This window comes from Gopherus flavomarginatus, chromosome 7 (assembly GCF_025201925.1).
Source record: "Gopherus flavomarginatus isolate rGopFla2 chromosome 7, rGopFla2.mat.asm, whole genome shotgun sequence".
Lineage (NCBI taxonomy): Eukaryota > Metazoa > Chordata > Testudines > Testudinidae > Gopherus > Gopherus flavomarginatus.
In genome coordinates, this window is record NC_066623.1 from 107,615,386 (window position 1) to 107,629,973 (window position 14,588).

Genomic DNA, 14,588 nt, shown 5'->3' on the forward strand with positions numbered 1-14,588 from the left:
TCTCAAAGAAACAGGTCCATTCCCCAAACTTCAAACAGGTCCATTCCCCAAACTGGGACTCTGAAATGGAGAGAAATTATCTGGTGTAAAGATTTGAAACGTGCCTAAGTTATCTGAGATCCTAAGTTCCATTTTCACACTTAGAAGCCTACTGACTTCCATGAGGCTTTAGCACCTAAGTGCATAAATCAGTCTGGAGAATGGGACGGAGGCCGTAAATCCCTTAGGCGCTTCTGAAAATTTTACTCCAATCTAATTTTTGGAAAAAACTGGTTGCACACAAATCCTTTCACAAAGAATGATCCAATTTATATTGAAAGAAAATTTCTAGGGGGACAACCACCCAGAAACATATCCAAACCTAGTACATGCACTTTCTTACAGCATCTACTAATGAGACAGAATCCTTGAGGCAGCACGAAACCAAGAGGAAACAGTACACACAGGAAAGAAAGTAAAGACTAAGACAACATCCAGGGTTCTCATCCCACCAATGAAATAACAGATGGCATTTTTCTACTCATCTAAACTCAGGATTTCATTTAGGGAAAAACATCACTAATTCTGAGATGTCTAGAAAGCTAAAAATATGGTGGTAGCTACTGAAAAATAGGATTTTTCATGATCAAAATCCAGATTGGAAGCACGAGACTCTAGTGGCACTTGATTTAAAAGTTTTATTTGTTTGTCTACTCATATCTAACACACTTGAAGTTACCTGTAATTTTAGTTCCTTAGATTAGAAAGAAAAAACACAATAGTTTTGTAACTAATTGACAGCTGTGCTAGGAAATATCCAGGGAAATATATTCTAGTAGAGTGTTAGGTTGCTGTACCATGCATGCAGCTCTGCTCTTAAGAAAAACACTTGGAACATTCCACAATCTAAATAAAGCCCAAGTAAAGGCAACTCACTGCCCTTTTTCTAATCTTCTTCCTCGCACTTCTGTAGCTGTCTTCCAGTCAGGACATTCTGAGGTAGATACATAACGACTAATGTGCAAAAGAGAGTTTTGATTAACTACATTTTTGAGAATGCGATTTGCTCCAGGGCTACTGTCATTTATTATGTGCCTCAGTGTTAAATTTGAGCTTTGTTATACGGGAAAAAGGAATCATTCCACATTTAAAAGCACTAAGTGGATCACACTAATACTGTCAGGGCAAAGGCTACGTGAGCGCTAGAGCAAAACTATTTGTTTATATCCTCATTGTCAAGATGATTCTCTCTTCTCAAAATGAATACTCTGGTTTTACATCCCACTTTCTACCCACAGCCCTCTATGTGTATGTTATATGGGGGCGGGGGGGAACAAGTCTTTTGGGAACCCTTCCTTTTCCAAGACTGTCAAACCCTTTACTATAGTTAAGGAAATGTGGTAAGAGCATCTGTAGTTTCTTAAGGGTAGATCCTGTGCTGGTTTACTTAGAACATGCACAGGTGTGGCGCTAGCTTGTGCCTGGCTCCAGTACGCAACATAGCAGAAATGGAGTTCAGAAACTTGCAAATGGCTGAATATTACTCACACAGATCCTTGCATAACCAATACCCTGCTACGATCAGGGCATGAGGGAACATGATGTTCCAGTATAGTAGAGATTCTGGCAGTGACTGCAATCTCCACGTATGTATGCTACATCAGAACTATGATATTGGTGATGCACCAAACGGCAGCAGAAATTTCAGCCACTCCCCCTTTAGAGTGGGAGTAATAATGCCACATAGCCTTCACAATCAGCCATAAAAGCTGATGGTTCATCCCACTGCCTTTTTAAATATAGGATGTGTTCCAGTGTATGACTATGGCTGCAGTTCTGCAGCAAAGATGGAGAACAGAGCAGGTATTTCCTCACCTGTTCATGTCTCCCCTATGGCTGGAAACGCCCATTTCTTTTCTCTTTGATACAGATCTAGACTACGAGGGGTTTATTTCTGAAACTTCTGCAGATAATCCTATCAACAGATTTTACTCCATGAGCAAAAGGGCTAAGACAGGGTAAGAGTATCAGAGAACAAAATTATAAACAAGACCCAATAATCAAAAAACACAGCACAAGATTTAGACTATCCTTTTTAAAGTTAGGGGAAAAATAAATAAATAAAATAAAGGAGGATAGGGGAAGTAAATGGCTTCAAATGAACTGTAAACCTCTACAAAATGCACCTCTCAGTTATGTTTTATAAATACATGATGAATTTTTCAGAAATCTTAGTTATTCTTTTTCTAACTCTTTATGTGGCTTGGAACACAATTGGCTTCTCCTGCAATTTGTATATATACCCAGTAGACACCACTGAAGACTGAAGGTTTACCCACCTGCAGGAATTTTACTGGGGTATTGGCAAGATTTCCCATTCTGGGGATAAGCAGTTAAGGTAATTATTGTGGCGTCCACTGTATGCACTTATGCACAACTCAACAGATCTATGAATATTTTAAAGACACCAAAGTTGTGTTGCCCAAAGGATTACGTAAAGTAGAAGTGTGTATCTAAGCCAACATCAAAAATATTTAAGAGCATACCTGTAATTTTGTCTCTCACAAGTTTGCAGGATTCTATTTCACCAATGCTTCCAAAGAGACTCCTGAATTCCTCCTGCGTCATATTCTGGGGTAAATAGTTGACTATGAGGTTCGTTTTGCTGTCATCTGTGGCAGCCCCTGTCTGCATGGGGGAAGGACAGTTTCTACTGTTGCTGGAGGGTCCATTGGTCGTATTGGATGTAGGGCCATTCGACACCTGAGGCTCCATGGTGCTAATTATCTAAATAAAAATAAATAAAACAAAAACTGCCTGAAGTTTCACATACAATTGCTATTTTTAAAGATACTTGCACATCAATAAGTAGACAGCTTTCATGGCCAATTCAGACACTTTAACAAAAAAAAAAGAAAGAAAGAAAAAAAGAAAAAGACATGAGCTTGATTCCTGTGTTATTATAGTAAAGTAGGTCATGCTAGTCTTTGGCTGTGAGCATATACTAAGAAGCAGTGAAAAAAAAAACTCCCTTTTTTGGTTAATGCAAAGCTAATTTCTGTTTTTATCACACAACCATTTTCATAAATGTATATTTAAGCATGAATTTAATTATAATTTAAGGTAATAATCATGATTAAAATTACAGTTCCATTAAAGCAGAAGAGGTAAATATAGAGCTCTATACTGAAAAAGTAAAATATATTGCCTATTTAATAACTGTATCACAAAGTGCAATGACACCAAATTAAGTGGGAGCATTGCAAATGGTGGTTGTTTGGATCACCGTTGAGTAATAACCCCCGATCACACAAAACACACTTTTTATTGGCTCCAATGATTACTTGCATTCTCCGGTAATATTTTTCACTAGTGGACTAACTCCTCTTTACAGCATCAGGCCCTGAACCTGCAAACTTCATGGATGTGAGTATTCTAGTGTTTGCTGTAATCACAAAGGGCCTTTTGGATTCTACCACAGCTATTACTTTCAAATGGCTCACAGGTAGGAACACAGATAACAATCAAAACACCTTTCCATCTTGAAATTTAAGGCCACAAAAACAGATTCGAATGGTCTTTTTTTAGTTACAAAGTAAGAGTCTAGTCTTGCAAACACTGATGCATCTGAGCTGCCAGTGCGACTAAACACACAACTGAAGTGTACGTATGCATTTGCAGATCAACATCTAATAATACAAGAGCTTTTCACCTGGAAGCTCCATTAACTTCAGTATAATTGTACCAGTGCAATCCCGGGTATTGATGAGGAAAGCCAGGATTTGCACTGGTGGACACTACCTTAATAGGGGTAAAATCTACCAGGGCAAACTGTCTTTCTCTGTGTACTCAAGGGGTTGCACTGGTGCAGCTAAGCAGATGGCTGTAATCATGGAAAATCTCCAGTGTAGGCAAGGTCTCTGTTTCTGAAAGACAGCATCAGATATTCAGTGATCTAACGTACTATCAAGTAGGAGAGACTCCCACTAACACAGGGCAAGGAAATTTAAAGATAAAGGAAAAATCCAAGAGAGACTTAAGAGTACTGAGATACCATACAGTTTGAACCCTGTGTCGATCTGATCCTATAATTACAATAATTACCTAAGACTTAATTTTGGTTTCTTTCTTTAAAGTCAGGAAAGTACATATTGTGACAAGATAGATTTAATAATTCCCAACAAAACTTTGGAGAGGGAAAAAAAAAGTATTCTAAACTAGACTGGTACCAGGTGAATTAATGTTTTCTACTTGATTTAAATTAAAGGAAGCACTAGAAATAACCAAACCAAAATGATTGTGAATTTATGTGTTTCAGTATTGCTTCTGATACCTCACCTATGAAATATCCCCTTTGTTTATAACTGGACATAAACAGATTTGAATGGCTATTTTTGAAGTATTTGGCACAGCAAGTAACAGCAACTTTGTTTAACAGTTTTCAACGAATGAAGACCTTTCACTATGGCTAACAAAAAGGCACGGCAAATATATGAAATAGAACTACACCGCTACCCCGATATAACACGGTCGTAGGGAGCCAAAAATCCCTACCGCGTTATAAGTAAAATGCCATTATATCGAGGTAGAAGTGGCAGGTCTGCAATGGTGATTTAAAGAGCCCGGGGCTCCAACCGCGGGGAGCCCCAGGTCCTTTAAATCACCAGCGAGACCTGCTGCCGCAGCTCCGGGGTAGCAGTGCCAGGGCTCCAGCAGTGATTTAAAGGTCCCAGGGCTCCCCGCAGCAGCCCCAGGCCCTTTAAATCGCTGGCAGGCTCACTGCCGCAGCCCCAGGGTAGCAGCGGCAGGGCTCCGGCGGTGATTTAAAGAGTTCTGGGCTCTGGCGCTGTAGGGAGCCCGGGCCCTTTAAATCGCCAGCCCAGCCCCGCTGCCGCAGCCCCAGGGTAGCAGTGGCAGGGCTCCAGCGATGACTTAAAGGACCCAGGGCTTCCTGCAGCAGCCGGAGCCCTGGACCCTCTTAAGAGCCGCCTGAGCCCCGCTGCTACCACGCTATATGCAAACCCGTGTTATATTGGGTTGCATTATAGCGGGGTAGCAGTGTATTTGGAAAGTAAAATCAGAGCATGTAGGTAGGTGATGGCTTCATAACAATGGCAACTTCTTAAAAACATCAACAGATTCCAGTCAGAACCACTACTGCCAAATCACATGACCAGAAACTGCCTAAATCTTCAGATAGCCACACTGAACATTTCCCCATCCACTGTTCTGGACACTTACCAACCATAAAGTATGTTCCCTACTTCAGTCTAGATGATATCTATTTCAGAGGTATATTCACCTATACATGCTATTAAAGGATTTAGAGTAAAGAGAATATGTTGTACTCCATTCCATTTCTGTACCTCTCTAAGCTTAAATACAATACTTATTCCAGTCCCAGTAAGCTTTGCTGGTAGTCTACTGTAGAGGTGGTTATCCCTCGCTCTGCTGAACAAATGTATTCTGGGAGTTACAGCTCAATTGAGCATAATTCTTTCATCTATGTTGTATGAACATAACTGCATCAAACTGATTTAAAAAAACACAATCTTGGTTCATACTTTCTACTGAGGTGCTGAGCAAACTTAACTCCAAGCCCACAGGAGATGAGGGAGCTCTGCAGGACCAGGTCCAATGTTAACATTTTAACTCAGTTTTAAACGTCCACAAATATTAGTGATGTAGTCATCCTCTTCTGATAAAATAGGTTTATTTTACATACTCGTTTTAGTTAACGTCTATCATTTCACCATTTTCACTGGTTAATTTCTACACCGTGCCTTCTAACACAGGTTATAATAGATCTGTGCTGTTACAAATGTTTATATCAACCACAAAATTCAAAACCCAATATTTTACCCAATGAATAACTGAAAATTAATAAATTTAGAGACTGGAAATTCTGAGTAGGTATGGTTAACTAAAGCACTTTATGGATATATAAACCACTGCAATAGATTTAATTTAAAAAATAGGCTGAAATGTCAGATAAATTGTTTTAAGGCTTGATCCTACACTACTGAAGTTAATGGGAATACGACCATTGATTTGAATGAGAACAGGATCATGCTCTCAGAGCAGTGCATTGAGAAGTAAAGGCTGACATTCTATTATTAGTAACACAAGCAGGAGGCATGCTAGTTACTCTTGTTAAATATGTACCCCTTGATCTTTTTTCATCTTGATTTTAAAATCCATACAGGATGGTAAAATTCAATGTTAGCTATTCTAGTGGTTAAAAATGTTGTACAAAGTGTTATATTCTTTAAAATTTTATATTCAACACCAAGCAAAATATATAGCTCACTCTTAAGATTTTTAAAATTACAACATAATGGAAATTATAAAGTCTGAGTTTGAACAAATACATTTTCCCTTTAAGATGTTTTCCTCACTGCCAGCATCTCAGCATTCATTACTCTGGCATCTTAGGGCCAGATTTTCTTCTCACTTACTCTGGTTCAACTTCATTAACCGTCAAAGAAATGTCTCCTCATTTTCACCAACGTAAAGGAAAATCGGGCACAAGATTTGCTTTCTGCTGAAATACTGTGAGAGTTTCTAAAAGTAACTTTGCCTTCTTATTCTCTACATGAGAGAACAAGAAGAAAAAAAACCTGATGGGAACTCAAAATATATTACCAGAAACGTTCATAACAAACATCTGAGGCACTGATTTTTCATTAAATAATATAAGACTTTCCTTCGTGTGGAAGAGATTTTTGAGGATTTATGTATAAAAGCAGTTACATATCAGAGAAAGCACTCCGAGTTCTTATCAGCATGAATGGATAATGTTTACTTAGGCTATATTCTCTGACAAACCATTTTAAAAAATTTAAAATATTTATGACAACAAAAATAACAGTCCTAATACTTCTTTTCAGACATACCCCCACTTAACACTTTAAAACTCAGACGTTCTGTAGGTTAGTTCTGTGTGTTACAAGCTAGCTATAGTAGAGCTTACTACCTCTTCAATATCAAAATGTTGTTGGAACCTATTGTGTGTTACTTAAATAAATTATTTATTTTAAAAAATGCTCTTCATCAACCCACTTATTTCCTCTCCCTACACTCACTGAAAAAAAGAAGTTAACTTATTATTCACCACATCATCAACACTCTAGAGAAGGGTCTCCTGTTATTTCCTGGACACACCTTTTGCTTTTACATAGTGTTTGAATTACTACAAAGGTCCTTGCATTGGATTATTATTATTTTTACTGAAGTCATCTCTTACTAGAGCAGAATCACTATGGAGATGTAGCTCATTTCCACAAATGTCTTGCAGAGAGAAAAACCATACCTTCATCTTCTCAGGTCTAAAGGTCTATTCAAATATTGACAAAATCAATGCAAAAATACAACAGTCTCTCTTATCTCAAAATCCCCTCTCCCTACATACACTTTCCCTGAAACAATGTTTTACATAGTTATGTTTAAAACTTAAGCCACTGATGTCTACTTCAACATTTCTGTTGTTTTTGTACAATAACTTATTTAATGCAATTTAGGCAGATATTGTTGGTCTTAAAGTGTTACACTGCAAGAGCAATTCCCCATATCTACATTCACACAAATACAAGTATTATGAAGTTATTTTTTTTAAGGAATTGGCAGTCTGGGCCATCTCTAACAATATTATTCTCCATACACAGATTAACAAATATGTTCCTTAAAAAAAACTGTCACTACAAAGGTGCCTTTTAAAAAAGCTATTGGTTATAGTCCAAGATGAAGCGCCCTTCAAAATAGATGAATCCTGGTTGGGTTTTTTTTTGGTTTTGTTTTGTTTTTCCAACTGTGAAATGACCCTATATCCTTTGTCTCTAAATTATTCAACAAGGGCACTTTGTGTTGTAGTCTTCTGGTATAGAAACAATACTAGAGACATAGAATTATATTAATTCTATATGTGAATAACATCCTAGAAAAAGAGAGTTATATTATAGGTACTGTATACATTTATAATTTAGAAACCAACATTAATTTGAATATTATCTATGTAAGCATAAGGCAAAGTTAATTTGATTTATACTAATCTTCCATGTGAGCAAAACAGGATTTCAAGTTTGATTATTATTTTATGTCTATCAATCTATTTCAAATAAAGGCAAGTCTTGTCCTAAATTCAGGATGTGTTTCATCAGACCTCCAGTTTCTAAAATTATTTCTTGGTGTACTACTTTTCTCAATATGGTGATATATCAGCAAACTACAGGATATTTTAATATGACAGGTTGCACAAAGAAATAGTTTGTTGCTTGGGAAGACTGCATAAGCTCTGCCAGTGTTTTGCAAAGCACAGCTAATCACAAAGTGCGGTATAAAAACCCCAAAGAACGTCAACAACAACAAAAATCCACCACAGCAGCTCCTACATTCTAAATAATATTTAAGAAATACTTCTTATGAATCTTCATATCAATATTTCTAATGAATACAGTGGATTTAATCTTCCTGCTAAAATATTAGTTTCACCAATAATGCAAAGAATACCTGCATGTCTAATGTAAATAAAACTATTATAATGCTCAAACAAGCTACTGGTAACTGACATTAATCTTTAGTTGTTAGTACAGTAAATACGTTACATCTATCTACCATTACAAAGAACAGTTAATGAATCATTTAGAAAACTACCCACAAACAGATTAAGAGAGCCTTATCTTCCTATTGCATGCATAAACAATAGCCAATGGCTCAATAAATGTAAATATACATTTTACATTTACAAAATTTGTTCTCTGTAGTCTCAAAAACAGTCCATGTGTTGAACTGAGAAGAGTGTTGCATACACTGAAAACTCTTTATAATAACAAATCATTTCCTTAAAAACTCACTCTTATCTGAATTACATGTGTGTACACACTTTCTATAGGTAATACCCTGAGAATCTGCTATACACAGCAAACGTACAATAATTAGAGTTGCCAAAACTAAATATTTGTTTATAAAAACCAAAGGGCAGTGTTATGCGAAGATTCCACAAAACAGACTTTTCCTAAGAAAGCAAAATCAGAGAAAAATTCTAAGAACTATGGAAAGTATCCAGTTCATATGGACAGATTATTTGTAGCACTCAGAAGTCAAAAATATTATAAATTGTTCACAGCACCTAAATGCCAGGAAAAATGATCATGGTAAATTATACCTCATGAAGAATTCATGAGGTCTAATTTTATATTATTTCTAAGCGTTCATTAATGAACAAACTCAGAACACTCATCCATAAAAGAGAATTTAGATAAATAATGCAAAACTCTTAGATAAAATAAGAGAGCACTTTAATTAGCATTGCAAGTTGTTTGCTTTACATGTGAAAACAAATGATGCTATGGTGGAGGTCCCATAGCCATATTTAAATAAAATGTTAGTAGACATTTACAAGGAAAACTGTTTGACACGGGATTACATCAATGTGAGCTAAGCACCTTCTTGCTCACTCCAGCGGGTCCATATGGGGCAATTAAAGTGCAACACTTTACAGCGCTCTGCAATTCACACCACCATAGTCCAGACTGCGGCGCCATGTACACAAGTCCTTAGTGAAAAACAGTTTTTAAAAAATAATTCCCAGTATACGAACAGTGTCGACAGCAAGGATTTTTGCATTGTATGAACCATGATCCTTCAAGAAGCTTTCCCCAAGTGCAGGGACCCAACTGGGTTTAGCTGCTTTCAGGACTGGAGTCTTATGCCCCAAACCAACAAACACATATGTGCTTAACTCTACACATGAGTATTCCCACTGAAGCCAAACGGACTACTCACAAGTGAAAAGTTAAGCATACATAGTAAGTATGTGCAGAATCGGGGCCAAAGGCACTTACACACATGCTTAACTACACTGCCATAAGTAGCTCCATAGATTTCAATGGGACTATTCATAGTAGTAAAAGCAAGCAGTTACATTAAATGGTTTGCAGGAATGAGGCCTTAGATTGTAAACTCTTCCGGGCCAGTACTGTGTCTGCTTATGTCTTTATACAGCACATGGCACAAAATCCTTTTGGCACAACCATGATAATAAATAGTAATTAAAACTATTTGTTTTTTCTAAAGCACAGACTGGCAAAAATCGGAATTAAAAACCAAATGCTACCCCTTGGATGTACATGCACACTTCCCTCACAGCTAATCTTAAGAGAAGCAAGGAAAACGTCTTTGTGGATCTTGAACACACACATTTTCTTCTCTGTAACACAACTGTCAAATTTCACCGTCAATTACCTTTTTACTAAAGCTTATGTACTACACAGCTAGACTTGTTGTTATTTACCTTATCAATACATCATGAACATGAAATAAAAGAGGAAAACTAAGCTATAGAGCAATTCTGCCTCAAGGGACATCCAGTACCCCAGAAATGAATAATGATCTAATCCTCTGTATTTTGACATACCCCCCCCCTCAACAATTTTTACATGCTTTATCTTCCCCCCTCTTCCTGTAAAAGATGTAGGTAATATTTACACACCCATGTAGCGGAAAGGATTAGCCAGGAAAATAAAGTGCATTAAATCGGAAGTTATTGTTACCGCCATTTTATTTCACATGACAAAACCTTAATTTCATTATAAAATTTTGTTTTCAGAGTACAGTGCAGTAGTTTTAAAACAGTGTTCAAATACTTTTTGCAAGTTCACAATTACTGCGCGCCATAATTTTACTGCGCACAAAAATCACGCTGACAAAATGTCAAATTCATTAATTTTAAAAGAAAAAGCTTTGTTTTAATAAAATTGTTTTCTTCTTTCTAAATGGCTAAACTTGTTTAGGACAAAAATGTCTGTAACATTAAAATGATACACAGAGGTGCAGAAGGGTTTTTTGTTTATTTTTACATTCCCATCATCTGTGATGCACCTACCAGTGCAAAGAAAATAAAATTTATTAGTAACACTATTTAAATTACAGTAGTACCTGAGGATCTGAGATCAGAGTCTTCTCATACCCAACACTGTACAAACACAGACAGACTATCCTGCCCTAAACATACAAGTAGTAGTGTAGGAGTGAAATAAAAAGTATATTATCTTTACCCCCGCATTTTGCAGAAGGGGAAACCAAAGCAGAAAGGAATTATTAAATGACCTGTCCAAGGTCATTGAGAGAGTCTGTGTCAGAGATAGGATTTGAATCCAGAACTCCCTAGTTCCAGTCCAACCAGTGTCTTAATCACAAGAGCATCTTCCTCCAAGCTCTTTTCAAACAATGGAACCAACGGGCAAAAAAAAAAAAATGGGCCAAATCTGGCTCTTTATCTTCAACATTTGTTCCTACTATACATTTCATTTTGTGTGGTTCCCAAAGGATGCTCTCCTCTACAGATACTCTGCCTGTTTGAATAGGATGGAGAGTCTAAGATTATCAAAACTACCTGTCATTAGTCAACATATTACACAACAGATAAACTAGTCAAAGAAGCCATTCTCAAAGGATAGGATACATGTCCTGCAACTATGTAGAGGGGAATAAATAGGTACATCACACATTCCATATGGCTTCTACTTCTCTCCATAGAGATTTTGGGGATGGCCAAGAAGTACAAGACCAGGGTTACTCAAACAGGGGTCGCCGCTTGTGTAGGGAAAGCCCCTGGTGGGCCGGGCCAGTGTGTTTACCTGCCCCGTCTGCAGGTCTGGCCGATCGCAGCTCCCACTGGCCGCAGATCGCTGCTCCAGGCCAATAGGGGCTGCTGGAAGCAGCGCGGGTTGAGGGACTTACTGGCCGCCACTTCCAGCAGCCCCTATTGGCCTGGAGCAGCGATCCGCGGCCAGTGGGAGCTGCGATCGGCCAGACCTGCAGACTGGGCAGGCAAACACACCGGCCCAGCCCACCAGGGGCTTTCCCTACACAAGCGGCGACCCCTGTTTGAGAAACTCTGTACAAGACCCTGCACGTGCTATACAATTCCACACAAGTCAGAACCCCAAGTGCTATCATCAGCCCAACTGCCAGAGATGGGGTAAAACCACTAGTCTAGCTTTCCAGCCATGTGCTACACGTGCCCTGTCATGTCTGCGGCGATTTCCGAAGACATGCAGAAACCTACTGTTAACTTACAGCTTTGCCTATGTCTGAGAATAAAGCCTTTATTTTCTTCCAAAGCAGGATGTGACTTCTGCTGTCGTGTGCCATTTAAACCTAGCAGAATCTCTTTTCTTCTCCTTACGTGCCTCTATTATGCAGGATATTAATACCCATTTGCAACAACATCTTTTCTTGATGAGGCCACAAAGAGTGTCTCCATTCTTCTAAAGTCCCAATTCTATGTGGTTCTATTTTTAGTACTCTGCAAATGCCCAGTTTGGATTCGAGCATGAAACAACAACTTTCTGAACATTTCTGGAGTTTTGAACATTATGCAGGAAAGAATGGCTGAGAAGTCATAATGGGTGACCTACCTGCATCTGAACCAAAGTTAGTCACTCTTTTCACCAAGGCAATCTACTTCATTGGTGGAAAGCAGAGTTTGAATTACCTTTTCTATTTGGACTGGTTTCACTGAAATTTGCCTTCCATCTTTTATGCCACTAAGGTCAAAGATGGAGAATACAGCCCTGATTTTATTGGAATTGAGGTTTAGAAGAGATGCCACAGCTAAATACACAGCATGGCAAAAAAGGAGCTATCCAGACTGTGATAACAGTGACACAATAACTCAGGTTAAAAACCCCTACTCTGATCATAACAAAATGCCACAGACATAACAAAGCTGACCTGGTTTTGTGTCAGGACACTTATAACAATGGTTACTCTGCCCTAGAATCTAACCACTTAGTTCTCCCAGAAAGTCATGGGGCTACACACACTAAAAGTTCCCTACATTTTATCATCAATTAGAACAAAGGAATCCAAGGTCGGGTTCCACTGCCCCTAAAGCAAACCTCATTCTTCTTCGATTATCTTTCTTTCATTTTGCTAAGCTTGCATGCTGAAATCAGGTTAAGCTTTACCTAAGAGTTTTATCAGCTTTTTGATCATACCATATCGCACCTCATTTCCCTCCATTTTTTTTGTGTTTAATATACTACTTGTTCTTTCAAGTTGCATCTGAAGGACAAGAGAGCTCTGGAAAAAACCCAGAAACAAATAGTCTCATAACCAGCAAGCCAATTTTTCCTTGATCAGGTGCTCCAAGCCACACTGTATCCTGGGATTCCCCTCCTCTTCCTCAAAAGATTATACCTGTGTTAGAAAGTGAATGTTACAAAGGGAAAAGAGGTCTCCTATTGACTATATGACTCCTTTTGATCTATCCATGAACTCTTAAAAGGCTACATTAACCAGAAGTGTATTTCCACTCTGTGCTTGCCAGCAAGGTGGTAACCTCAGGTACAAAACATACCACAATAATGGCTGCACTAGACATGAACTTAGGCAGACATAACAGCTTACCTAGCTAGACAAGTAAATAAATACAAGATTGTGCTAGAGCAGGGATGGGCATTCTATGGCCCAGGGACCGCATCCAGCCCTTCAGATGTTTTAATCTGGCCCTCGAGCTTCTGCCAGGGAGCAGGGTCTGGGGCTTGCCCTGCTCCAGCCGAGGAGCAGGGTCGGGGGCTTGCCCCACTCTGTGCATGCTGTGGTGCTACGTAGCTCTCGGAAGCAGCAGCATGTCCTCACTCCCGGTCCTATGTGGAGGGGTAGCCAAGGGCTCTGAATGCTGCTCGTGCCCCAAGCACCACCCTCGCAGCTCCTATTGCCTGGCAACTGCAGCCAAGGGGAGGTGCAGAGACGGCACCTGCAGACGGGGCAGCATGCAGAACCACCTGCTCGTGCCACTGTGTAGGAGCCGGAGGGGGGACATGCCGCTGCTCCCGGGAGCTCCTTGAGGGATGCGCCCCCAGAGCCTGCATCCTTGACCGCTTCCCACACCCCAAGCCCCTGTCCCACCTCTGATCCCTGTCCCACCCTCCGAATCCCTTGGTCCTAGTCTGAAGCACCCTCCTGTACCCCAGAGCCCTCACCCCTAGACGGAGCCTTCACCCCTCCCGCACCCCAACCCCCAATTTCATGAGCATTCATGGCCCACCATACAATTTCCATACCCAGATGTAGCCCTTGGTCCAGAAAGCTTGCCCACCCCTGTGCTAGAGACAGAGACACAAGACAGGTCTCTACCCTGCAGTGCTTACAACCTAAATATATACAAAAGCACAGGGAAAGCAGCAGGACATTTCATTCTTTTTGGTTTTCTTTTAGTTTTTTTGATACTAAGCTGTTATGCATTTGATTCTTAATCTCTACTCATTAGTTCAGTTTCCTGTTAGTTTTTAATTAAGTTACCAACTTTTCATATTTGTTTTGTGTGTGCGTGCATGTTGCACAAATATAATGGGCCAGGTCCCCAGCTGGCAAAGACTGACAGAGCACCATTGTGGTCCCAAGTTTTTTATCGCTTTTTTCCTTTTAAGAATCGTCTACTCTAAACTCTTTCCCTACCCACAAGTTTAGACCGAGAACCCCATATTATACAGCTATATAGTTTGGGTTTTAAAAGTTTGGAGAGATACATACTAGCCGGAGGCCAACAAAGAACACAGGACTCAGAAGAGAATCGTAGGACTGGAAGGAACCTCGAGAGGTCATCT

The 14,588-nt window shown here is 39.2% G+C and overlaps 1 protein-coding gene across 7 annotated transcripts in view; it reads right to left on the reverse strand.

The window, feature by feature from the left end:
* The window catches only part of ELAVL4 (ELAV like RNA binding protein 4), a 105,150-nt gene that overhangs the window by 50,293 nt on the left and 40,269 nt on the right, over positions 1–14,588 (reverse strand). For all 7 annotated transcript variants that reach the window (XM_050961734.1, XM_050961731.1, XM_050961730.1 and 4 more), the window contains exon 2: positions 2,526–2,766. In XM_050961734.1, the coding sequence (XP_050817691.1) occupies positions 2,526–2,766 (241 nt within the window). The remainder of the gene's footprint in view (positions 1–2,525; positions 2,767–14,588) is intronic.